The 27121-nt window shown below is 44.8% G+C and overlaps 1 protein-coding gene and 1 non-coding gene across 3 annotated transcripts in view; both read left to right on the top strand.

The window, feature by feature from the left end:
* Positions 1–26753, top strand: part of STX6 (syntaxin 6) — a 43096-nt gene extending 16343 nt beyond the window's left edge. The window contains exons 3-8 of one of the 2 annotated variants that reach the window (XM_010954932.3): positions 473–567; positions 8527–8589; positions 11439–11564; positions 12769–12875; positions 16844–16938; positions 20993–26753. In XM_010954932.3, coding sequence (XP_010953234.1) covers positions 473–567; positions 8527–8589; positions 11439–11564; positions 12769–12875; positions 16844–16938; positions 20993–21069 — 563 coding nt within the window. In that variant the 3' untranslated portion in view covers positions 21070–26753. Of the gene's footprint in view, positions 1–472; positions 568–8526; positions 8590–11438; positions 11565–12768; positions 12876–16843; positions 16939–17389; positions 18011–20992 lie in introns of those variants that run through there. The other variant, XM_074349898.1, reaches the window with a different exon arrangement.
* Positions 14883–14955, top strand: TRNAA-GGC (transfer RNA alanine (anticodon GGC)). The gene has a single exon. It is a non-coding gene; the product is annotated as a tRNA-Ala (tRNA).
* Positions 26754–27121: the final 368 nt, after the last annotated feature.

Genomic DNA, 27121 nt, shown 5'->3' with positions numbered 1-27121 from the left:
GAAAAGTAGAGAGAGCTGTGTGAGGGACATGGGGCGGCAGAACCAGCCTGGAGGGCGGGAGCACAGGAAGCTTCACTGAAGAAGCCTTGATCTCTAAGATGCAGTTAGCTTCTTGACGGAGATGAAATGGTTTGGAATGGCAGATGAAAATGGCTTGCAAAAGCCGCCATGGGAAAGGTGACCTGAAGTCAAAAAAGTGCTGGCAGGCATCTGGAAGAGCCCAGCTCAGCTGTGGTCAGACACCTGTGGGTTTGTAGTGAACCAGGCAGGTCGTCTCTGCCTCGGAATGCACGGATCCCCATCTAGCTGTGGGCTGAGAAAGTCTGAGAATGATTAGTGTCAAGCTGACTGTGTGTTCAGAAATGCTGGACCAGATTTTATTGCTTACCTGTGAGAGACTCTGTGGTTTAACATCATGTTGGTTGTTAGTCTTTTGATGATGAAATTGCTTTACCTTGACTTTTTGACCCACGCATAGTTGAAGCAAATCCTAGAAAATTCAACCTGGATGCAACCGAATTGAGTATAAGAAAAGCCTTCATCACAAGTACTCGGCAAGTCGTCAGGGTAAGGAATGCGGTCTTAGTTGTGTTATTTGTGCAAGAAATAGCCAGACCTCTCAGGACTCTGTCCCTTAATTTAAACTAAGAGGTCAACCCTGAAACCACTTTTTAATACGAATTAAATGCTAGGTTTCCACATATAATTTCTCTGAAAAGAAATCTGTTTTCAGTATCATCAGGCTTATTTCTCAGAGCAAAACTAAGAGTAGACTGTTGGCTTCGGAGAGCTTACTATAATGGTATCCTTCTTGTCCATACATCTCATTCCTCCAAACCAGTGATCTTGTTCCCGCTTTATTTCTTAGTATACTGTTTCTGGACACAAGGAAGAATTGCTATTGTAGAAACCATTTGGTTTCTTGATTGATTGGTTGTTACTTTGCATTGTGTGGAGTGATGCTTACTGGGATTGGATGGCGGCCTCTTCCACCATCTGAATTGCTTCTGGAACTCTTGCAACCCAGTAACTGACATTTCCATACACAACTGCCTGACAGCCCTCCGGGAGTTATCCAGAGCAAGCAGGCATCTATCGGTGTGTAAAAAAATCAGTCCAAGTGAACAAATCTTTAGTCTCAAATTATTCAGATAATAACTTATTGTTAAAAAAAAAAAAACCTAAGAGAAAACAGCATTTAAGTGAAATCTTATATCGTTAAGCTATGTTTGTATTTTGAAACTATATGGCTAAGGCAGTTGATTAGCATAACTAGATGTACGAGAACCAGCTGTCTTTAACATATGTACTAGAAAGCAGCTTCCTTGAATAAAAAGACTTGGGATCATACCAGTGCTAACATATGGCTTTTTAAGAGTCATCTTAGGCAGGAACCTTGGTATGTGTTTGCCAAAGACTCCGTATCATGTGACTTCCTTTTGAAATTATTTCAAATGGTAGGTTATCACTGAACTTGAAATACTCTTGTTCCTTGTTTTACTCATTAGTTGCCTTTCTATACATATATATATAAACTCACATTTTAATGGGGCAGTAACCTTTTTAGACTTAGGTGCCCCATCTATACAGTGAATATTTGGATTAGACACCCCTAATTTCCAGCCAGTTCAGAGGCTATTCTGATAAGGAAGCCCTGTTGTTAGGTGCTATATTTTTTGGTGAGGTAAAGTTTTCCAATTACTTATTTTATAAATGTGTGCTCTTTTATTTCTTGTGATAAAAGATTTTTCTGAAGGACACTTCTGTAGATGTTGGTATTTGAATGGTGCCTTGCAGTGAAGTGTGTGTTCTTGACCTCAATCATTGTATTTGTTCTTTTTGCAAGGTAGTACTTGTAAATTTTGGAAGTTGAAATTCAGAGGTCAGTACAGTAAAGGTTGAATGAGTTGGTATAATTGGAAGTTTAATCCAAAGTTCGTTTTCTAATATTTGCAAAGCTTTTTAAAGTATATTCTTTGAAAGAAGTATTCTAAATCAAGTCCATACTTCGCAATGTTGCAGTCCTTTTAGAGCTGAGATCTAAACTAGATGCAACTGTGTGATCCAACTGAGTGTTTTAGAGTTTTTAATCACTCTTCTTTTAATTTATGACCCCTTTGTGGAAGCTGTTGCTCTTTGCCAGTGGTGAGTTATAGTACCTAACTCAGTTTTTGCTCATCTGATTTTAATAAATTCTAACTGAGGTTTGTGGACTAGAAGGAAGTCATAATTGATACTAACTTGATTTTTTTTTCAGGCACTTTGTGTTGATTCAATATTATTGCATTCTGCTGAACAGTATTTGTATCCAAAACTCTCTGGGTTCCACATGGAAGAGGTTGATAGCGTGGAATCAGAGACTTAGCAGATTAGGGACATGAAACAGAAGACCGTGCTCAGATTCGGAATTTGTACATCACAAGCTTATCTAAGCTTCTCTGTCACCATCATCAGTGGAGTTTCGTTTAGTTGCTTTAAGGGAATATATTTTGATCTGCATTTATGCCAATTGTGCTTCCTCCTCCTCAGGGCAGTCAGTGATGCATTATGTGTTTTTTGTTGTTGTTATCTCTGAAGAACTAAATCTTTTCTCCTGTGTTTCTTCTCAATTAATGTCCACTGGTTTTGCTTTTTAGTAAGCCGTTTTTGCTTAAAGTGTCTCGTGTATGTTTTTTCCAACTGTCTTTTAAGTTTGTGCAATTTTTATTGAGTTTGCTGGCAGTTTTTACTAAAGAAAGCAAAATAATTCTTGTTTTTATGTATATAGCCTTGGTATTCTTGAGGTGATCATTTTTGCCTTTGTGGTAAAATACATCAGAGATTTCACGTGTGAAATGTTTGTTATGGGAATCTATTCCAGAAGTGACCTTGGGTTAATTTAGTAGTGAAAGGTCTTGCAATGTGTGGCCGAATGGTGAATGAGAGGTGAAGAGGCCTTAGAACATTTCCATTGTGGCAAGTCATATAGCCTCTCTGGGTCTCAGTGTTCTTTATCAACGAAATGACCCTCACTAACATTCTCCAACTTTGTTTTAACTTTCAAAGTCAATCAGAACTATCCCACCCTCCCCCCAAAATCCAACCTCTTCAAACCCAAAAATTGTTCACAGTCAATCATAAGTCAAGATAGAAATGGCTTTGGTTAATTAAAAAGGGTGAGGGATGTTGTGTGGGCACAGATGACTCTGGGATGTGAGACCTCTTGAGTGAAGCACTGGGATTTGCTGTCTCATTCACTCAGCCTGGAGGACGGCTTAAAATGGGAACAGAAACATAAATAACCTGGACATTTGTTCTTTTAGCAGGTGAACCATGTTTTATCAGTACTGACTGCTTGTTCTAAACTTCATGTCTTAGAAAGATGAATAATTATGTTTTTGGCAGCACAGATTGTTACAAAATGCTCAACACCGTTTAGTGACATGGCCTAAAATTCCAAATCCTAGTAGAAGGTAATGTGTGGACGGTGTCTGGCAGCCTTTATCCTGCGTAGGAGAAATGCCATCCTGAAAGTGAAAGCCACAGCTCTTTGCCTTCTGTTGTGGCCACGTACAGGGTGCACGCCACACAGCTGTGGTTCACTGACCACCAGAGCTAACACACTCACACATTTTATTAAACAGAATGTAAAAACTGGAACTTTTAAATGTGTATTTCATTATAGTAATGTGTGCTCATTAAAGAAAATTAGAAGAATTTTGCAGTCAGGAAAAAAAGAAAAATCTAGACCCAAAATAATACACAAACAGAAAACTTTGTTGTATTTTTACATGGTTGTGATCGTACTGTGATGCAGTCATAAGCATTTTTATTTTAATTTTTAAAATTAAAAATGATGCATACTTTCTATTTTTATTTATTTTATTTCTTGTTTATTACTGAAATATAGTCAGTTTACAGTGTGTCAGTTTCCGGTGTACGGCACAATGTTTCAGTCATACATATACATACACATACTCTTGTTATAGGTTACTATAAGATACTGAATATAGTTCCCTGTGCTATATATACTTACCTTTTTTAAAAAGCAGATAATTCTGATGAGTAAGAAAGATGAAAATGCCCCTCCATTCTGTAGTTCCACTCCTTAGAAATAATCACTGTTAACAGTTTTATATATTTTTTTCTATCCATTTTATGAATATTGAAGTACATTCTTAAAATAAATGACCTATTGGTCTGTAATTTTTTTCTGTGGAAAAATATTGTGGACATAGTCTTTATCAATACAAATACAGTGAGAGCAGTACTGTCCAATAGAAATACTAAAATGCAAGCTATCTTTATTTTTCTGTAGTCATAGTAAAAAAGTAAAAAGAAACAGGTGAACTTACTATATTTCATTTAATCTAGCATATCCAGAAGATTATCATTTAAATGTATAATCAATGTAAAAACACTGAGATTTTGAACAAATTTTTTTTAACTTTTTTTTACTAAAACTTAAATCTGACATATTTGTTGCACTTAAGCACATCTCAATTCAGACATGTACTTTCCATTGGAGACACTTGATTTGTATTTAGAGTTTATAAAACTTACAGTTGAAAAGATTGATTTGCAAACTGAGTGTTTTCCAGACATATGTAAAAGTTTTCCAATAACTGAATATAAATCTAAATTAATTAAAATTAAATAAAATTAAAATTTTCATTCCTCGGTTGCACTAACTCCATTTCAAGTGCTCAATATGTAATTGTAGTTGGCTGATAGCTACTATATTGGACAGAGGAGATTTAGATGATCCTTTTTAATGGCTGCATACTTTATTAATTCCTACAGTGACCCTATAAAATATTACTTACACAGAAGAAATAGGCACTTAGAAAAATTGAGTAATTTGCCCAACTTTGCATAGCTAGTAAAAAGCATAACTAAGGCATGAACCCAGGTGTTTGACATGAAAGACCATGTCTTAACCTCTCCGCTAGCCTGGGACTATCATGACTTGTTTGATCGTTGACCCTATTGGTAGTTATTTAGGTGGTGGTTAATTTTTGGCAATTGCAAACCATACTTCAGTACCATCTTTGTGAGCATATCCTAGATATTTAAGTACTAAAAAGCTCAATAAATATACACATTTTAAATATTGGTTAATATTTTCAAAGTATCCTTATAAATTATATTTCTAATAACAGAGTGTCAGATTATGTAATATTTCTTAATACCTTCAACATTAAGTGGTGTCAGTCTTTTTCATCTTTCCCAATCTAACTAGGAAAAATATCTCTTCACTTGCACTTTGTTGATTATTAGTGGGTTAGTGCAACTTTTCATGTTTGATCATTTGTGTTTTTCTGTGAATTGTTGTGCTGAACTCTCCTCCTAAGCTTAATGTCTAATACACAGTATTGTTATGTGGGTTTACGGTAAATTACTCTTCTTTTGCTTGGATATGATGATTATTTCTGCTTTTATTTTATAAATAACAGTGCAGTGTACATATTTGCATATTTGTTTTGAGGTATATTTATTTATTTTTATTGAAGTACAGTCAGTTACAATGTGTCAGTTCCTGGTGTACAGCACAATGTCCCCAGTCGTGTATATACATACATATATTTGTTTTCATATTTTTTTCATTGAAAGTTATTACAAGATACTGAACATAGTTCCCTGTGCTATACAGAAGAAACTTTTAAATCTATTTTTATATATAGTGGCTAACATTTGTAAATCTCAAACTCCCAAATTTATCCCTTCCCACCCCCTTTCCCAGGTAACCATAAGATTGTTTACTATGTCTGTGAGTCTGTTTTTGTTTTGTAGATAAGTTAATAGTGTCCTTTTTTCTTTTTTTTTTAGATTCTACATATGAGTGATAGCATATGGTATTTTTCTTTCTGGCTTACTTCACTTAGAATGATGATCTCCAGGTCCATCCATGTTGCTGCAAATGGCATTATTTTATTCTTGTTTATGACTGAGTAGTAAATATACCACAACTTCTTTATCTGGTTATCTCTCAGTGGACATTTGGGTTGTTTCCACGTCTTGGCTATTGTATATAGTGCTGCTTTGAACATTGGGGTGCATATATCTTTTCAAATTAGAGTTCCCTCCAGATACATGTTTTGGTATGTATTTTATATTATTTCCTTAAAACAAATCTTGTTACTAGAATTACTGGGTCAAGGCCGTGGATATTTGATATCAAATATCAAAGCTCTTAGTACAGAATGTCAAATTTATTTTCAAAGGGTTTGTCTAGTTTACCTTCCAGCTGTTGTTCAGGAGCAGCAGTGTTTTAAAAGACATTTTTATTAAATTATAACAGTACAGAAAAGTGCAAGCATCCCAAGTGTATAGCAACAGCATCGTGGTCTCATTTGAAGGCTGCCAGCATTTGTGTGGATCCGAGCTTCTCAAGCTTGAGCGTTTGTGAGACTCACCTGGGAGACTTGTTAAACTATGCCTTAGAGTCTGACTTAGTGGGTCTGGGTGGGGTCCAGGGACCTGCATTTTTGATAACACCTCAAGTGACTGACTCGGGTAAATCTCATACATTTAAGAAACATGGCTTATATCACTGAGTTTCCCTTGGTTTAAATATACCAATAACTGTGTCTTTATTTTTATGGTGAATACTTCTTTTTTACTAAGTAAATTTTTCTCAGTTTCCATGGGTGGCAGTCTTAGATTTTTTTGTCTTTGGAGGTTTATGAACAGATGAAAATAGGTAGAGAATCCTAGAATTTATGTGTCAGCTGGAGCACCCTCAGATGCCCCACCTACCTGCCCAGTGTCATTTCCAAGGACTCACGTAGCCCTCTTGTAGAAGGCCCCCAACATCAGATCACTTGTTCCTACAGCAGCCTTTCCCATCCCGGGCAGCACTGTTACCTTCTGACATGTGGCGGTAAAATGATCTCTTTACTTCTGCTTAATTGCCAACATTTTTCACAGAGTAACCAAAGCGATCTTTTAAAGCATAAAACAGAATACACCACGGCCCTAGTCAAAATATTTTAAGGGCTTCCCATTGCCTTAGAACAGGGGCCTGCAATCTGTGGCCCATGAGATCTAAGGATGGTTTTATATTTTTTAAAGAGTAGTTTTAAAAAAAAATGTGACAGAGGCTGAATATTTAATATCACTCCTTTACAGACAAAGTTTGCCAACCAGCCACTGCCTTGGAATAAAATCCCAGCAGCTTTGGCCAGCCTTGTCCTACCTCCTCCTGCCAGCACCCAACACAGTGGCTCCTTCTCAAAAGCTAAAGCATCCAGCCTTTCCTGCCTCCAGGCTTTTGTGCTTGCTGTTCCCTCTGCCTGGAGTTCTTGCCCTCGCTCTTTCTGTGGTGGGCTGTTCTCGGCCCTCAGGTCTCGATCAGATCTCCCCGCCATCCTTCTCAGGGGTATTCACCCACTGGATTTCAGCCTGGTTGAATCCCTGCCTTCCCAGCACAGTAACCACCTTGTTGAAGTGTGTGTGTGATTGCTCTCTGCCTCTCCACCATGGTGTGAGCTCCGTCGGCCAAGGCCCCGGTCTCCACCATCTCTGCTGTCTGCAGGCACACACTGGGCATTAGTTAAGTATTTGCTGAATGAAGGAGCGGGTGGTTTGAAGGTTGTAGCCAGGCGGTTATTATTCACACTTACCATGGTGAGAATCACGGGAGCGCGTCCCTGTCTTATCTACCATTCGCTTGTCAGGGGTCTTGGAAGAAGTTTCTAAAAGCCAAAGACCTCAGCATTTGCATCTGTAAAATAGCCTACCTGCCAACTATAAAGTATTTTGGCAGCCTTTTGTTTAAAGAAAGATAGTATTACGATAATCATGTACTCCACTGAAATCATTTTAAGGCACATGGGTTGTAGTTAAATAAGATGCAGGTGGCTCATGTTTAATAAAGTGTTTTGTTTTAGATGAAGTAATGGACCCATTCATTTTTCTTCCTGTTACAGAATGGTTTTTGATACCACTCTGGAAATTCTGGTGTTAGAAATGGTCTAAACTTCACATGAATCCAACTCAGACACAAAATAAGTGACCTCTTTCTCACTATTTGAAAGCATTCTCTGGTGTTTAATAGTAAATATACTTTATTTTAAAGTGTGTGGGTTTTTGCATGTTTCATCCTTGAAGATACTAGCCCTTGAGCACAAGCTTCTGTGTTTGTACCCCAGGGCTGTGTGACCTTGAGAAAGTACCTCAGTCTTTCTAGGTCTTAAGTCTCCTCAACTGTAAAATGAAGTTAATGCCAGCTTCACAGTCACTGTGAAAAGTCAGCGATCATGTGTGTAAGTGTTTAATAGTTTCTGGCCTATGGTAGGTACCCAGGAAATACTCCCTCTTTGCTCGTATTTAAATTTAGTATCCAGGTTAACTTCTTTTTAAGGGTACGTCCTTCTCTTTATTTCCTTTATTTTTGAGACTGAAAATAAAAGTCAAAGGAAGCTGTCTTTGTGTTTAAAAAAAATTAATAATAAATTATGGGTATTTTGCCAACGTGCAAAATATTAACCACAGTTTTGTTTAAGGATGTTCATTTGTTTTCTGGTCTTCTACTTACATCATTAGGACATGAAGGATCAGATGTCCACCTCATCTGTGCAGGCATTAGCTGAAAGGAAAAACAGACAGGTAAGTAAACATCAGAAATATATAGTATCAGTCAAAGAAAAGACACAGATACTTGGAATTTAAAAATTCTGGCATCCGTGTATCATGTGCTCAAGCAGAAGACCTTGCGTGCTGAGCCCAGAGTGATGTTGGCAGGTTTTGTGAAAGTCCCTGTCAGCCTCGCCTCCTCTCCTTCCTCTCTCCCCCCTCACACCCTCTGGTTCTCTCCTCTGGGCTCCCACTGAACCCTCTGCGGACCTTACAGCCCTTGCCCCACAGCCATTTATCCTGCACCTGTTGAGCACATTCTGTGCCAGGCACTCTGTTCAAGGCGGTAATTGCTTAGTTTCTCGTCTGTTTCTCTGCTGGACCCCAGGCTCCTTTGTGAGGGAGGAGGGATTGTGTTGTGGTCTTTTTTTTTTTCCTTTTTTTTTTTGTTTTTTTTTGTTTCTAGCTGCTATTACATTGTGCATAGAACTCACTAGACATTTAATGATTGAAATTTTATGTAAAGCAGTTGAGGAACCTTAAATTTGTGTTAATTTGATGTGTTACATCTTTCATCGTTTTAAGTATCTTGTTTTTGATGTGAGGTCTAGTTTTTATTAGTTATTACAAATAAATTAGAAACCTAGTACATTTCAGAAACCAAAGCCCAGATATTGACACATCAAAAATAGGAGCTCCAAGAGACCCAGTCCCTGAATTTAGTAGACCCTTAAGAAATCAGCTCACCGTTTTAAACTAACTAGGCATCAGTAGTTATGATGTAAATCCTCACTTTATATCTGTAGGTGTTTCTGGACCCACTTGATTTTGGAAAACAGGTAATACGAAAGCTTAAAGAAGGGGAGAGGACTCTCCAACTATCACCTAACTGAGTTTTCCTTTTCCCTTCCCTGCATCTCATTTTCCAAGTCATCGCTGTTGTTTTTTCCTTCCTGTCCGCCTCCCTTGCTCTCCACAGTGCAGCTAGGAAAAACCACTAGCTAGTCCATTCCATCTGGCACTGACTCTTGAAAGAAGCTGCTGAATGACCACAGGCTGGCAGCTTGGGAGTTCTCTTTTCCTCTTCAGCTCACAGGCGCTAAGTGACACCATACTGAAAGTGGACAGTGTGTAGGTGACACCTGTCCTCTATAACTCCTATTTGAATTTTATTCTCTAGATAGTCTAGTTGAGCTGACATAAATGTGGATTTATATGTAGCTTTTCCAAGTATGACTTGGAATTTTGTTTGAGGCAGTGAGTGAAATGTAGAGTTACAGATTTTCCAGGAATAGCGGGCAGAGTCCGCCTTGCTGTGTGCCCCAGTCCTGGGGCTGTGCGGCTGCCTGCTCAGCCGGGACCTCCTGCTCTGACACCTACACAAAGCTGGCCTTCCGGTGCTCTGGGCCCTCTCTCCATCTTCTTTCCCACTAAACAGATTGTTGGAGGTCAGACTGAGGCCCCAGGAGCTCCAGTCCTCTGTCCGTGGCCTCGTGATGCACTACAGCCTTTCTCTGACCTTGAAAAAGTTGTCACTAGGCCCTGGTACCCTCCATAGAGTTCTTAAGGTCTTTGCATCAGAATAAGCAGGGCCTTTTAAATCTTGACAGCCCTACAACCAGGTTGGGGCAGAGCCATCCTCAGAAAGCCTTGGGTCTGCTTTATACCAGAGACAGTCACCATCCAAACTCCTGATGGAGGCCCTGGGCTGCTGGAAGCTTGTGGGCATCCTGATCTTTTTAAAACTACCTCAGGACTTACGACGCGTCCTGGACTTCTCCAGACCTCAGCCCTGAAGGGTGGCCATTTGCCTGAATTCATGGCTGAAAGTCAGGCGAGGTCTGTGTCAGTATTGAGGGGCTATTGGAGGGCTTTACAGACAGAGAACCAAGTGATCAGGTAGACTTAACAGTTCCAGAACTGAAAAGTACCTGGTGAGAAGATTTGGCAGCTCTTCAGTGAAGAATCCTAGTTGCCAGCGTCTTCTGGTTCTTTGTGCCAGGCTGGTTTGAGCAGGTGCTTTGACCAGCTAGTCAGGAGGGCTTATGGGGACCCCAGGCAGAGGCTGCTGCTGAGACTGACCGCTCACATTCCTGGGTGGCCTCTTCAAGGAAGACGTTCCCAGATTTATCCTCTTCTGGCTTGAAATGTCCTCAGATTTACAGTGGGAAACCCCACCCTGGCGTCTGGGGGCCCAGGTGGAGAACATTTTCAGGGCCAGCACTTGGCATGGTTATCAGGGTCAGGCACCCACGTGGCCATGCCTGTCTGGGGAAGCAGCCCCCAGTTCCATCTGGGAAGCCTGTAGCCTTGTAATTCATCTGAAGGGCAGTGGGATTTACTTGTGGGCTACATTGAATGGACATTGGTGGTTCTTGTGCCTTCTGTAGGGGCTCTGACTTAGCTTTCTGTCAGTGTCAGGGAGCTCTCTCCTCCCCCTCTTCAAAAAACCAAAACCTTCCCTGGGTCATACTTAAATAAAGAGGACTCTGGAAGTCTGGAAGCAGCTAGACTAGAACCTGCAGCAGGTCTCTGGTGAACTTCCAAGGGTGCTAGGAAGAGCTGGCCTAAAGAACCCAGGCGCTTTCAGTAGAGCAGTGTACAGGTGGGCGTTTGTTGATTTAAAGTTGACATTTATTTGCATTTTAATGGGACAAAGCCCATTTGTGAGTCCTGTTGGGAGAGCCTGGAGGCAGGAGAGTGCCCTTCCTGGCGCTCCTTACGTTGTACCACGCAGGCACCAACCTTCTCCCCTGGTAAAAGGCTGCCTCGGGTGAAGACCGATGATGAGCAGTAGGAGAACCCTTTGCGTCATGGTGATGGAGCCCTCGTTCAGAGATGGTAACAGTTTGTTCCTCCTGCTTCCTGGCCCGCTCTCGCAGGCCCTGCTCGGAGACAGTGGCGGACAGAACTGGAGCACAGGAACGACAGATAAATACGGGCGCCTCGACCGGGAGCTCCAGCTGGCCAACTCCCACTTCATCGAGGAGCAGCAGGCACAGCAGCAGGTACCGGGGAGCCCACCCGCCGGGGCCGGGCGCCTCCCCCGCTCCTCTGCCAGCGGGGCTTTGTTGCTGACAACAGGCAGGCTGGACCAGAGCTCGCCTGTAGCTGCCTGTGTCTACCTGTGTGATGACTGCATCTCTACAGGGCGTTTAAAACCTCCTTCGAATCATGACTAGCTCTCTTAGGACAAGCAGACCAGACACCCGAAACTGACAGAGGAGGCCGTTGACTTAAAGACACGGCAGCCTCTTCCCCAGCCTCCACTGGTGTACTCAGGTTTTTGTTCATTTCAACAAAGGCACTTTGAGAAAAATTGAGTCCTTGTTTTTTCTCTGAAAATTAGTGTTGGTTCCATTATACATAAAAATGATCGCTTTGGCGGAGGCTAAGGGGTAGAAGGAAGCTGGGGTTGATGACACCTGCGTTGTTGCTTCTGGTACGTAGCTGTATTAATAAAAGGAAGCTAATAAAGTATCTGGGGGTTTGAGGATTATCTCTCCATCGAAACTATTGGCTCTTAAATACTGTGTTTTATTTATGCATGTCGGTTATGTGTTTTTTGGTTCTTTTTCCATTAGCACATCTGCTTAACTAGTTGTCTACTTAAATCGCTATTAACCGAGTGAACCTTTTTTTTTTTTCAATAAAAAGTGAGGCAGCTGCAACACAATTTAAAAAAGTAACTACCGCTCAGAGGTTGTCCTCGAGGTAACTGGCTCCCACAGAGCCCCTTCTCGTTTGTCCTTGAGGACCCGGCGAAGGACTCTGTTTTCCCGTGTACAGAGAGCGGCCAGACTTTCTCTTGTAGTTAAGCTGTGGCCAGCTGTTGCGGATTGAGACCTTGACCCCGGCAGCAGGCTTCCTCTTCCTAGGCATCCGCATGGGTCCATGGTCACAGCACAGGTGCTCTCGGCCATTGTCTGTCCCTTGTTGGACTTCAGCCAACCAGAGTAAAGCTCTCCGGGTGGTTTCAAGCCCCGCTGACTGTTCACAAGTTGGATCAGCAGGAGATATCGGTAGCTTGACAACCCAGCCTTTTGAGCAGTGTGTTCTGGGAGGCGACGGTCTGGTCCTTTGATTTCTGGGCTTTGCTTCTGAATGCGAATTGTCCCGAGTTGGCAAAGAAGCTAGCAGCTGCTAGAGTGCCGGGCTTGGAACCAGGTAAGAGGGATTTTAATTGCTTATTTCCCATTTCCCTGGCACCAGCTGATTGTAGAACAGCAGGATGAGCAGTTGGAGCTGGTCTCTGGCAGCATTGGGGTGCTGAAGAACATGTCCCAGCGCATCGGAGGGGAGCTGGAGGAGCAGGCAGTGTGAGTACCGAGACGCCCCTCTCGCTGCAGAGGAATGGAGGGAGAGCCATTTTATGGGAGCCCTGAAAGCCTGACAGTTACGTGGCTAGTAAAACCAAAAGCTGTTTTGTTTATAGCTGCATCTTTATTCTGTTGTACAGCCTAACCTTTCCAAAAGAAGCAAATCTATCAGATAAAATTTTCAACAGGGTTTAGGCAAAGTTATTATTATTAATATGCTTAAACACTGTCAGAAATAGGTACAAATTCCTTGAACAGATAATCGAAGTGTTGCTATGAATGGGAATGTGAAACCAATACGGCTCTGTAACCTCTGTGGAGACTCTTGTTGCAAAGAGGTTAGGACACGGAGTAATCATCCCATGACTTTCGCACTACACAGAACAGAACTTTTTGCTCTGCATCTTAAATTTGAATTTTATGGGAAAAAAAGTATAAGTTTAATTCCAATTAATAAAAAAGTCTTCCCCCCTCAAAAATAAAAAGTAAAAGCACAAGAAAGCATAATTAGATTTATTTGTTCTTCATTAAGAACAATCTCTTTTTGCAATCCTGAAGTATGACACCAAAAACAGTGAGAAATGCTACCACATAATAGCTTTACTATTTTACAGATATTTTTTCGGGGGGGTGGGGGAGACACAGTTCCACTAGGATATTTCGGGAACTCTCCTACCTCAATTTTGTGTTCAGCGTTATAGATTCATTTATTATAAATTCAAACCAGGCATCTTGTTCTGGGAGGCCATTGTGTGTCCACGGAGGAGGGAAGGGAACAGCATCTCTGCCGGCAGAGAGTTTACTGTTCAGTGGGTGGAGTGGACGTTACATAGACGATGCGAGTCCCGGAGTGGTGACAGAAGGGGAGGGCTGCCGTATGGGGGAAGCGCGTGGTGCCTTGAGGATCCTGGCAGACTACACTGCAAACCTAGCGCAGTCTGAAGTCCCTGAGAAGAGAAGAGAAAAGACAAGAAAAGAGAAGAGAGGTTTAACTGGAGCTGGCAGAAGAGTGGAAGGCAGCGGGTGGGGTGATACGGAGGGTTGGAAGGGGGCTGAGGGAATGGTCTGTTGGGAAGAAGAAAGAGCATCCAACAGGGAGGTTTCGAGTGACTGGAGTGTGGGGATGGGGAGGGAAGTTGCAGAAGTCAAGTCAGGGAGGCAGGCTGTTCAGGGAAGGCCTTAGAAGCCATGAACAGGAGTTACGACTATTTATTCAAAGGGCGGTGGAGAACACACCCCAAGCGAAGGTTGTGTTGGAAGTAGTGCCACGGTCAGGTTTCCATTTTGGGAGGAAGAACCACAGTGGCACAAGACTGGAAGCAGGGAGACCAGGTAGGAAAGCTGGGAGAACGGGAATGTAAGCATGCAGTTTAATTTCTTTCTACAATGCATTCTTACCCTAAAGTTTGTTTTGGGGCTGGGAGAGGACTGAGTGCTTGAGAACTTCCCCTGGTTGGGTGGACGATAGAGCCTACAGGCTTCCAGTTAGAAACGGTGGATTGAGCACAGCCTTCATCTCTGCTCCTCCTCTGGAGTCCGTTAGAACAATATTAGCTTTTTTTTTTTAATGGCATGAAATCTCTGGGGACATAGAGCTTGGAATAAGAAACAGTGACCAAATTTTAAAAAGGAAGAGAGAAAGAAAAAGAAAGGAAAGACAGACAGACAGACAGAAAGACCGACCAGACCACAACACTTTAAGATCCTGGAAAGTAGAAAGCCGAATGGTTACTGACTCAACAGACCAGAGAAAGCTGACTCCTAGGCCACAGACCCCCGAGCTGGGAAGAGTGTTTACTCACCCATGATAGTGTAAACCTTGAGTGTTGACCTTATCAAACTGTGACACAGTTACATTGAAAGAAAGGGGGAAGAGAGGTGGGAAGGATGCAGAGGTGGGGAATGAAATGGGAGGAGGGCTGAGCCCTAGCCTTCTGTACTGCGGAGTCAGCAGGAGCAGGACTCTAAGGTGTGAGCCTGTTACTTCAAAAACTGGAGAGAGATGGGGGAGAGTATAGCTCAGTGGTAGAGTGTGTGCTTGGCATGCACAAGGTCCTGGGTTCAATCCCCAGTACCTCCACTGAAATAAATGAATAAATAAACCTAGTTATCTACCCCTCCCCCCAAAAGAAAAGAAACAATTAAAAAAAAGAGAGAGAAAAGCAAAAACTGGAGAGAACCAGGAGCATGACGTGAGGGGCTGAAAGCAGTTGCCGCAGAGGAGGGGCAACTGTGGTTTTTATACACAGAAAAAGACTTGTAGGACCGTTTAGCTCTACAAACTGTGTATGTGTATAACTAATAAAAGTTACAAGTAAATTAAAAGGAAAAACCATGGGTCTTGGACTTAAACCTGTGCTGTCCAAAAAGCCACTAGCACACGTGGCCATTGAATACATGAAATGCGGCCAGTCTGGACTGAGATGGGTCCTGAGCATAAATTGCACACCAGATTCTGAAGATTCAGACTGGAAAAAAAAAGTAATATTATATGTTGAAATGATGTTTTAGATACACTGGGTTAAATAAAACATTAGAATTAATTTTGCCCGTTTTCACTTTGATATGTATGACTAGAAAATACTCAGTGACATATATGACTCACGTTCTGTTTCTTTTGGGCAGCCCTGGGTGAGTTAGATCTGGGCTAGAAACTTGGTTAGTGGGTGTCCTTGGGCTGGAAGTTGGATGACTTGCCCAGTTTGTTTTCAGCGAGAAAAGTCAGGCCCAGCACACAGAGGTAGCTCTTGTCAGCACTTGGCCCTGCCTGGACAGGTCTGCCAGCTGAAGGGCCAAGATGCTACCAGGATCTGAAATGAGCTAAAAATGTTTTAATTTGAAAATTTAGGTAAGGGACAAAGACTTGTTTGTTTAGTTGTCAACGTGGAGTTTATTTAATGATTGGCTTAATGAGGAGTTTGTCGCCCGAATCCTGCAGGGCTGTCAGGTGCCTCGTGTGTGCACAAACCAAGACCAGTAGTTTCTAGCTCCTGTTAATGCTGCCAGAGTAACAGAGCCTTTTTAGTAAGACCTCTGGTGCTAATTGGTATGTTACGCTGTCCTCAGGATAATCATATATTAGTCCAAAGATGAAAAGTCTGGAATGCTTAGTAATTTATGAAATAACAACTGTTGAAATAGAGTATTTTGGTGTTTTCTTTCCCAGCTGCACTTCGGACAGCAAATAGTGTTAGCCTCGGGGAGCCCGTCCTCTGCGGGTGTAGAGGAGGAGCCCTCTGTCTGACATCAGCCTGAGGCCGCCCAGCTCTGTGGTAAAGCACAGGGTGCCTTAAAGGAGATGATTATTTGATTAAAGTGCATTTCTTAACTCACTTTGCTGTAAAGCGCTTTATGTATTACGTGCTGCTCACAAGAACCCTGGCGGGGAAGCTGCACTGATCGGACTGCCCCGTTTTACAGATGAGGAAACAGCTCCTGCGATTGTAGGGTCCCTTGTCCAGGGTAGCAAGTGGCAAGGCCTGGTTGGCTTCACATAGCCTTCTTTCTGCTACACTGCACTGCTGCTGAGTTTGTATTATATGGTCAGGTCGACGTTGCCTTGTCTGCCATTCTGAAATCTAAAAAGCTCAAAAAATTAATGTTTAAAAATTTCGCAGCAAGCTCATGTTACAGCAAAACCTGACTTGAGCCGACTGCAACTGTGACTCCACATAGTTTTCTGTGCAGAAATATTAAGGTGTTTGATGATGGGGACTGCCCCAGACCCTGCTGGGGGGACTAGCTTAGTACACAATGCATATATAACTTACTACTTTTAAAAATTTCCACAATTCTGACATCAAAAACGTATCCTGGTTCCAAGGATAAAAGCCTGGGGGTTTGAATCCCAGCGTTGCCTGTTTGATGCGTGCTGCACCCCAGCCCTGGGTCCCGATTTAGCTCCATGGCAAATGCATCACAAGACTTTGTGCTGACCAGCTACCTCCTGCATCTGCTTGTCTTTCTAGCATGTTGGATGATTTCTCCCACGAGCTGGAGAGCACTCAGTCTCGACTGGACAACGTGATGAAGAAACTCGCAAAAGTATCTCACATGACCAGTGGTATGTATGTGCTTCCAGGCTCCAGGGTTCTTGCTTAATTCCAGAAGCACAGTCTGAGGGCTCTCTCATGGGTGTGCCCATTCAGATCCCTTTCCTCTGGCACATTTTTGTCTTGCCTTGGGGTCAGAGACGGAAGACTAGCATGCACAGGCTTGTCTTCTGCTTCTGGCCTTTACCTGGGAAGAGTCTGTGGTTCCCACCGGGCAAGGCTGGCGGGGTCGGGTGGCCTTTCTTCCGGGGGAGTAACCCTCTTTGCACTTAAAAAATCCTCTTTTCTTTTCTTCCTGTTTCCTTGCCAAAATGGGGGATTTATTTTAAAACAGTAATTAAGAAGCCAGTTATTGTTTCTCGTGTACTGACTTTTCATTGAAAGAAAAATCCCTACCATTTCAGAATAAGATGGCCTTGCAGATCTCATCTTACCTGTTTGTTTTTTTTTTTTAATCCATAGTGAACTGCTGCAGCAAATTTCTACCAGGCTGGGGATGAAGAAGTAATATTTTTCAAGTTAGTTACTGTGTAGGCAGATGTGTTCCAGTGACTCTGGTTTTTGTTGTTAATACAACACGTCTTCCCTGTTACATGGGAAATAATACATTTTAAATCAAAGAAAATCCAGTATCTCTTTTTTCTCTTTATTTGGTACAGGGAGGAACTGAGACAGTCTTTGAGGTAACTTTAGTGTTCTTGAGCCATGGCACCCCTCCCCCAGCAGAACATCCTGTTTTTATTTTTTAATTTCTTCTCATAAGTTGCAAGAGTATCCCCTGTTTCTTGACACTTTGTTCTTCTGTTGGTTTCTTCCTGTCAGGTACGTGTTACAGCGTCTAATAGTTTAGCCTTTTGAGGCAAGATTTAAATACACATGTATATGTGATTTCCAGCAATTTAACTCATAGTCAAGTTACATAACACATCTATGGGGCTTATATTTTTCCTTATATATTTAGATAAGGTTGATGCCTACCTCTCAAGATCATTGTGAGGATTAAATGAAGTAATAATAATTAACGTACAAGTGTTTAACAGTGTCTCCCATGCATTAGTGCACAGTAAATGTTTGTTGGGGGGGGGGGGGAAGAAAACGTAAGGCAGAAGATGGCCCTGGACCTGTTACATCCAAAACAACGGGGAGCTCCTAGCCAGGCGAGTTTCCTTCTTTCTCTCCAGGGGCAAGTGTCTCCATGCTTCTAGCGGGCTCCTCACTGCCAGCGGCAGGCCCAGCTTAGTCCACCTTCCGCGCACCTGGAGGACGGTTTGCACAGTCCTCTTCCTGCTTCCCTCTGTTCTCTTCCGCCCCGCCCCTCTTCGCAAAAAAACACAAAGCTTTTATGAAGTATTATATAACCAGTTTAAACACCAGACCTCTCACTAGTGTGTATATGAGTTGCAAAGTCAAGTAGCTACTTCAGCACCAGTTTTGTTTGGGGAAGAGCGACCGAACAAAGATGCCCTGTGTCCTTGCTCCCAGCATTCCGGGGGTGAATAATTTAGAAAAGCCACTCGCATTGTGATAAGCGGCTCAGTGTGTATAAATAGCACTGAGGCCGCCTTATGCTTTCTTCTCCTTTCTCCCGAAAGAAAAGTTTGGGGAGCAAAGTAAGAATTTTAGTTATATTTGTCTAAGAATGAGAGCCAGGAAAGAGAGCATTTAGTCTGAAAGGGCCCTTCAGTTGGGACAGCTTACCTGTGGTGTTCATTTTAATCTCTGCTCCCAGAAGAGAGATGGCTTGGGGCCTCCTGCTTGGCCGTGTTGCCTTCTGTTTGACGACGAGGCAATTTGTATTTGTCCCTGTTCTCCTCCGTAACTTTTGGGACGGTTCACTGCTTTTCAGTCAAACGTGTACATAAAGACTGACGTGTGATTAGGCAGTAACTGAGCACACACGCTGCACGCGTCTGGAGCGGCGGAACCCTGTCCCCTCCCCGGGGCTGGTGCTTTCCTGGGCAGAAATCGGCCAAGACACCAGCCTTACTTTTTTGAATGATCCAAGAGAGACACTCATCTCGTCATTCTCCCACCCAAAGAAAGTGTATTCTTTTGAGTAGATACCAAAGTGTTCTCCCCTCACTTTCTAAAATTCTGTGGTTCCTCTTTTCTCTCTAGGGGAGGAGAGTCTATTGGGGGGGCCTCCCTATGGGGCCCCCTTTGTTTCCCCTGACTTCTTGAGGTAGGTCCTGAGCTTGCAAAAAGCTGTTTAGAACTTTTCACTTGAGGTCACAAAAGCCCCTCGTATTAACACCCGCCCCTTGTGGGGAAACGTCTGCTAGGGTAACAGTTCCCCGGGGGTTGCCCGGTGCATGCCTCATAGAGGCAGCTTCCCACTTCAAAGTAAAGTGGATTTAAAAGCACATTCCTGGGTTGTGCTAGCTTGTGTGATGGCTGTTCTCCTGGACGAAAACCTCTGTTTAGTGCAGTTGCAGACGAGAAGGTGGCTGGAGGTGGGAGGAGGGTTGGGCAGGGCTGATGGAAAGCTGGTTCAGTATGGGAAATCCGGGCCTGACTGGAAGGTGCCTCCGGCAGGGCAATTAGGAAGCATTTACCTTGACTGTACCATCCTAGAAGAATAGCGACTAATCATTTTAATGAGAGGGGTTTTAGATAATCGTAAACAATTTTAAATAGATGAAGGAATGCTAGATGTTTTGAGTTTTCTAAGCCATTGAAGTGATACTTAAGCTGATTAATAATGTTACCTGGAATCTGCCCACTTGGCCTTCCCACGCCCTTTGGCCTCGTCCTGCTTCAGAGAAGGAACAGGTGGACTTGAGGTCTCTCCCCGAACCCCAGTCACTACGTGAGCGCCTGTCCTGTCTGGCGGAGAGCTGGGTGAGCCACGAAGACGGCTTTACTCACTCTTGTTTAAATGCAGTTCTCTCGGCCAGTTCTGAGGCTTGGCTCTCCATCACGTAGAAATCATTCAAGCACACGTTTTGTGGACTTAGCCTTGCTGTGTGGAAAGTCTTGCAGGCTATTTTCCTAGATTCTGATCTTTTTTACGTGACTCTGTGGTGTGCTAAAATCTGCTTTTAAGTAAACTTCTGATGAACTGGTATATGTGCCTTTGTATTTCTGGCTCCATGGAGCTCGCACTTCTGTCAGTTGAGCTGCGCCGTCACAGGCTTTCTGTCAGCCTGACCGTCTTCGGGAAACGGCAGGGCTCCTCTGCGGGGAGGCAGCTTGTCCTTCCTGCGTCTGCCCAGTGACGGACGCGTCCTGACGGTGACAGCGCTCTGTGCCCCAGCTGTGGGACTGCGTGTGAGAGGGGTGTCCGTGTTGTGTAGCTCTCACAGCCGCCCTGAGAGTTAGGGGGATGCAGCAGCACTGTGGGCAGGAGCCTGCGTGGGCCCTTCTCCTGTCCCTCAGGGCCTCCTTGCTCTCGGCCGTTTAGATGGACTCTGGCCACTTTTTCCTGCGCCTGTTCTCAGTTGTGAGGAGGGCAGGAAGTTTCAGAAAAGGCATTCATTCCCCTGTCATTTACAGATAAGCTGTGCGTTACTTTAATGCGGTTGCTGGTTAAGTGACCTTTCTCGCCGCGGGATGGTGTGAAGTTCATCATGCCTGGTCACCGCGGCTGGCGTTTTCAGCTGTTTCCTAACGTGACCAGCAGTAGCTTTCATCTCCTTTCCATCCTCCCATTGCTCTCATTGAGAAAAGAACATGATTATTGTTGAATTAAGTGATTTGACTTTGGTGGGAGATGAAAGCGGATGAGCTCTGATCTGTGATACCACCAGCACCTTTCTTAGGGATGCGGCACCTGCCAGCGGAAAGCTGTGATCCACAGATCTTTCTTAATTAGAGACTCAAGACACAAAGCAAGCACTTATGACGAGACCGGCTTTCAGGGGACAGACAGGGTTGTGAGCGTGCGTGCCTGCAGGCCAGGCGCAGAGCAGCAATAAAGTTACCTGGCGCCTGGGCAGGTTCATGGCCTCTCTGCCCGGCATGGCCCGTCCTGTCCCATCTGCGTCCAGGTGTTGCCTCAAGTCCAGGTGTGTCCCGGGGGATGTAGAGTATTGGGAGAGCTCACCCTCGTGTCCTGCCTTCCAGATCGGCGCCAGTGGTGTGCCATCGCTGTCCTCTTCGTGGTCCTGCTGGTCGTGCTGATCCTCTTCTTGGTGCTGTGACGGCGGGGCCTGGGGCCGCCGCCTCCTGCACGGGGACCTGGTGGAGAGGGAGCAGCAGCGCGCATGGTGTGGCCGGCTCCTCGCGTCCCGCTCCTGGAAACACCGCCTGCGCTGACTTTTCTCTCTGTGACCCCACCATCGAGACAGCGCCTCCGTCCCTGCGCCAAGAAGGCCGGTGGGGAGAGGAGGCCGATGACTGCACACTCCTGGCGCCTCTGCCTTGTTCCGAGGGCCTCCGAGGAATACAGAAAAACTCAGACTCGGCTCGTGTTGGCTATTGCTCATTCCATCTGTCTTTGGCAGCTCTTTTCTCCCGCTCAGATCCTTCGCCCCGTCAGATGACATGCGCTGTCCCGTCCAGAAGCGCCGGCTCCTGGGTATGTTTTGTGTCCCGCCCCAGGAGCGCCCTTCACTCCTGAGAGCTGGTGGTTAATGGGGACCCAGGGCTCAGAAGCACTTTGTGACAGAAGATGCCGTGATTGGCTTTTCAGGGATAAGTGCTGGTGTGAAAGTGCTTTTACAGGCCCATTTTTTGGTGGGAGGAATAACTAATGAAAAAGAATGAAAAGCAAAAAAAAAAAAAGAATGAAAAGCACTGGGTTTCGGGGGATGCTGGCAACTTGTGGCTTGAATGGGGAGGACAGGGCAGCGGGGCACAGCTGTGGGAGGGTGAGCTGAGTGCCGGGGTCGGGGCCTTGGTGGATTCACGCCACTGTCCTATAGCCTCCTCCCTAGAGGTGCAACTTGCATTTTCAGGGTGACCTTTACGTGAGCAGCTCAGTGGCTCATGAGTGTCTGAGATCCCAAAGTAGCGTCACTGGCAGTAATTTTATTCTGGTAGCACCCTGCCTTGGGGGCTGCGGGTGGTCAGTACATTTATTATATTTACTCAGAAACTGGAATGTCAAAAGAAGGCTAGTTCTGGTCCGGATTTTTCTTACCTTGTGAGTAACTACAAGGATGGGTAGGTGAACTGGGTTCTTTTCTTCCCCTAAGATGATAACTCGATTATGTCATCCATTCAGATAACTGAGCCAATCCAAATTTAAATGACAGATGCTGTATGAGACACTGTACACTGCTAGCTTCTGATGGCTTGTAAGAGGCCTCCCGTGTACACATGTATAGAGGATATTTTTATAACCTCCCTGATGAAAACCTGATACTGAAGTAGCAGCTGAAGCCAGAGCCAGCGCCTGGCGGGGAGGCTGCCGGTCTCTGCCTCACCTCCCTCTTTCGCACTTGGAAAGCACAGCAGTGTCTGGGTAGACGTCTCGCTCTGGCTTTTGTCTCATCTTTTGGGGTCCATTCCTCAGCACGCTTTTTTTTCTTGTTTTGTTTATAGCTCTTGTTTTTCGGTTTGTGTTGGGCTTTTGTCCCCCCCCCCACCTTTTTTTGTGTATGATTTGCAATGATATGCTTGCCCAGCTAACCTCTGAATTGCACTTTTTAATAAATATTTTTAACAATTTTTTTAAAGAAAGGTATTTTCTCACGTTTAGGATCATGTTAAGGAAATCTGCCTGTTGAGAGCTAAAAGCAGATTCATAAAACTAAAAGGGTGATTGACATCCACATTTACACTCAATTCTCTATTTGATATAGAAATAAGTTATTATTTTTCAAATTAGAAAAAAAGTGATTATGACAAAGGGCTTCAGATGTAGGGTACTAGATTATTTGTTTTACAAAGTTTTGAGACTTATTAAAATAGCCTTTTATAAACAGGACAGGGCTGGTCCTTAGATTTGCATTAAAATATACACGTCTTTGTTAACCATCCACGTGGCCCTTGTCACAGTACTGTGACCCCCACTCTCCATGTTACACAAAGCAGCTGACGTCTTGATGAAGTCCAGTCTCGCCCTATTTAAACGCTGTTCTATTCTCTGGGTGGTAGGTTTACTGTGCCCCTCGAAACCGTCACTTGTCGGCAGGGCCTGTTGGGAACATGCCTGGTCATTAGTAGGATTCTCCCCAGACTTTAGGGACCAAGTTTTGTGATGCTAGGGTGATGTGATATGAGGGTTAATTACTAAATGGGGATATTTGGAGTTAGCCTGCTCACTGATTCATGGTGTTTGCTAAACAGTGGTTATTGTAGACCAGACTGGACTGAAGCTAAGGAGCAAGCTAGTTAGAAGGAGAAAGTTTACTTAAAATCCAGGCACTGCTCCATTCTCTCTGTAGGCCCACTGCTTTTCTAGCCTCCAAAGAGTTATTTGATAAGCTGCCTCTTAAACTGTTACCAGAGCCGCTCTGTCCCAGGTGTCACTTCTGGTCCAGGCTGGCTTGATCATGGGTCTGACTCCATTGTACCTGGACTGGGCAGTCACTATAGACCAGTGTTCATTTGAAGGCTCCCCTCTCAGACTCCAGCCCGTGGCAGAGAGCATGCCAAGGGCTTAGGTTTATTTTTAAGGACAAATGTTTCCTCATCAGTGATCCTACTGCTACTGGTCCTTTGCACGCGGTCCCTTAACCCTGAGGGGTGGCACAGGGGGAGGCGGGGAGGCCAGCAGAGCCCCGCTGGGCTCAGAAGCACTTCCCGTAGCTGCAGGTTTCCCTTCAGCCTCTGCACCTCCTGCCGCGCTCCTCGTCGCTAAAGGACTGGCAGGATGCGATGGGTAACAGAAAGAGCTCGATTTCTGTTTATTGGAAGAACAGTTTACTCATCAGCTGATTTTAGGGGGTGAACGGGGGAGTGAACTGTTGAATTTGCCAGAGTGGGAATCCAGCTGGAAAAGCAAAATACCTTTAGTTTTTAGTCCTGATTTTTGATCTTGTCTTTGTGTGAGCAGTGAAAAATCACAATGCTCTCCGTGTGCCACTGCCATGTGGCAATTGGAAGTTGCAGCGTGTGTGTGACAGGAGGGTCTTCCCGCCAGAGCCGGGGAGAAACTTGGTAACTTGCCCATTATTCTCTGCTTTTAGCCAGAGTTAAACAGACTGATGGGTCTGGTAGCCAACAACTTGGCAGCTTCCGTTCCTTCTCACCTCGTGAGATTAAGGGCTGCGAAGAGAAATGTAGTCTTAACAGAGACAGATTTCTGCTGGAGTTAAGTGTTTTACCTTCTGTAAGTGAAGGTGGCGGAGCCAAGATTTTTCTTTTGGTAATTTCCCTGACTGTCAAGTGAGACCGTTACCACCTTTCTAGAGAATTCGTAGCATTTGAAGATCTAAAACCAAGTGATAAATATGAGTTGCTTTTCCACCCTGGAATTTGGACCATTTGGCGTTACCTTATACTGCAGGACAAATTTGTAAACAAAACAGAATTCGGATTGTCTGGAAAGCGAAAGTTCCAAAATACAGAACGCCCTACCGCCAGCCCTCCCTCTTTGTCTTCCTCTGGCTGGCATTTCTTTCCCTCCTGGGTTTTTTAAGAATAATTTTTTTAAAAAAGAATATTCTTTGTCCATGAAGTGCAGAGAGGTGAGGCCAGAGGGCCCATGGTCACGTTGCGCTGTCCTGACCACGGAGGCAGCGCCCGGGGAAGGCCCTTGGAGGCCTCCTTTCTGTCCTGTCCAGATGCCCATCCCCAGCTCCCAGCCCTCACACGCTTATGCTGGAAATGAGGAGCCCCAGTTCTTGCAGGGCCCCTGCCAGCCAGTCGTATGAAACGTGGGTGCTGCCCCTGATCAGTCATGCTCACAGGGAAACTGCTGTATTGGTGTTGCAAGAGAGTCCTGAGTAGAGAGAACTGCCATTCAGCCCAGAAGCGACTGGAACAGCCCTGCTGTGAGCCTGGGGGCGAGGCCTGGGACTGAAGCTCCAAGCTGATGGACTTCTGGGGTTCACGTCCCTAATGGTAGACTCAGAAGGACTTGGGGTCCCTCAGCTCAGCCCTCTTGTTTTAGGGATGAAACCCGGCTCCCCCAGCTGGCGGGGGAGTCCCTTGGTGCACTGCGTCCTGGACTCGGCCCCGGGAGCCCACATTCGGTGGGACCAGCTGACCTCAGTGACCTCCCGTGAGGTAGCTGACGGGAACTCGTGCTCCCCCCTCAGCCCCGACACCGAAGCTCTGAAAGTTACAGTGGCGCTCTGGTCGTGTTGCTGCCGCCTCTGTGCATCTGCGAGTTCCTATCATATGATGAGATAGTCTCTACTAGTGTAGACACGTGGGGAGGTGAGGAAGAAAGAAAAAGAACTTGGTTTCCCTCTGACGTAAGCTAACGTGTTGGTGCTGTTTTCCTTCGGACACGACCTTTGTCCAGAAACGCCCTCCCTGGGGCCGTGCAGGTGGGACTGGCTTACACAGTGATCGTCCCAGTCTCCTGCCCTGTTGCTTGGTTTCACATGAACATTTAATGGACCTGGTTTACCAGCTGCAGCCAGACCCTTGTGAGAAAGTGTATTTTACCCTTTTTGTTTTTTTTAAGGTTATGAGTTACCAAACCGAGAAGCCACTTGATTATCTTGGGGTGGGGGGTGGGGGGGTTAGAAGCGAGACCACCCAGCTTTGTTATTCGCTGACCAGAGCTCTCTGGCTTGTTCCCTGGCGGCAGCCCAGAGCTCCGCTCCAGCCTGGCTTTCTGTCAGCCCCGGGGTGGGAGCACGTCCAGGGTGGTTCTTCCCTGCTCTGCAGAAAGTAGACTTCGGCTGTGACCCTGCAGTTAGACCCTCCTAGTTCTGGGAGAGGCAGCTGTCCTGATCCTCAGGCCAGAAAAGGAAAATAGTGTGTCTCTGCCCTGCTGTCTATGGGGGCGAGGAGAGGCCAGGCAGGTGTCCCACGAAGAGGTTATTGGAACTGTTTGTGAGCACCATGCGACGTCGTCCTGACTGACCCAGGCTGGGAGAATGCCCAGGGTGGGGTGGGGGGCCTGAAAACCAGGAAAGGGCCAAAGAAAGCAAGCTGCAAACGATGATGAATTCAGTTTTTGCAAGTGGAAATATGCTTTCACTGGCTCATTTGTAATCAGAAATTAGTGTAATTAAAAAAACACAATGTGTAGTATGTGGCAGTACTCAGCAGGATGAAACCATTGTATTTTTCTTCCAAGGATAATTAAAAAATAAAACGCTGGAAGGTTATTTAACTAGAATGTACAAACTGAAGAGGTGAGATCAGAGATTAGAAATGCAAATGCCACAGTGAGTTCCAGATGGTGCTTCTCCCCCCGCCCCCCCAGCCTCCTCCCACCCACGAGAACAGGCCAGAGCCCTAGGCCAGGAGTTTACAGCCCTCCCCAGAGGCAGAGAGATCTTGCTTCCTCTATGAAGGGGGCCTCCCTCCCAGTGTGGTGTGTGACCAGCAGTGGTAGCATCCTCTGGGAACTTGCTAGAAACACACATTCTCAGCCCACCCGCCCCCAGACCTGCCAAATCAGACTAGGGTGAGGCCAGCGCGCTGTGTTTTACAAGCCCTCCAGGGGAGTCTGAGGGCCGCTCGCATTGGAAACCTACTGCCCCCGCATTGTGGACTTACTTAGGCTCCAGCAGACCACCTCTGTAAAACCATTTTCATGGCCTTGACTGTAATCCTGACATTAAAATTTGATGACACTATAAACTTGAAAACTTTTAAAGATACTTGTATTTCAAGAAGCCTCAACTAACCCTTGTTAAAAGTGGTATTTTTACACCCTGAAGTCTATCAGTAATGTTTCTTCTACTCTTGAAATCATGTTACAGCTGTATAAAGAATACTGTTCAGTATTAAAGAGAAATGGAGGGACCATGAACTTTGTCCTGGTTTTTTATTTGGTTGGTTTTGGTCTTTAGTTCTTTTCATACCTAAGCACGGCTTCCTCCCCGCCTTCCTCCTCCACCAGTAAACACGGACACGTGCATGTGCCCGCAGTGGGGAAGGTTTGTGGCTGGTGGAAGATAAGCATTCTTAAACTCCAAACAGCCGCACCGGACATTCACAGTGTTGTGCTGCACAGTGTCAGCTGGGCGAGGAACTTAGAAAGACTGGACCACAAAAGGAACTGAGTCCCGCATTTCCCTCTCTGGAGGGTTGGCAAACAAGAACGCTGCCCATTGGAGTCGGCAGCTGAAAGCTCCTGCCTTTAGCTCTGTGTGGGGCCACCTGACTAAGGCTGCTTCC

This window comes from Camelus bactrianus, chromosome 21, assembly GCF_048773025.1.
Source record: "Camelus bactrianus isolate YW-2024 breed Bactrian camel chromosome 21, ASM4877302v1, whole genome shotgun sequence".
NCBI classification, from domain to species: domain Eukaryota; kingdom Metazoa; phylum Chordata; class Mammalia; order Artiodactyla; family Camelidae; genus Camelus; species Camelus bactrianus.
Note: the sequence above shows the minus strand (reverse complement) of the source record. Positions and strands in the feature narration are given on the sequence as shown.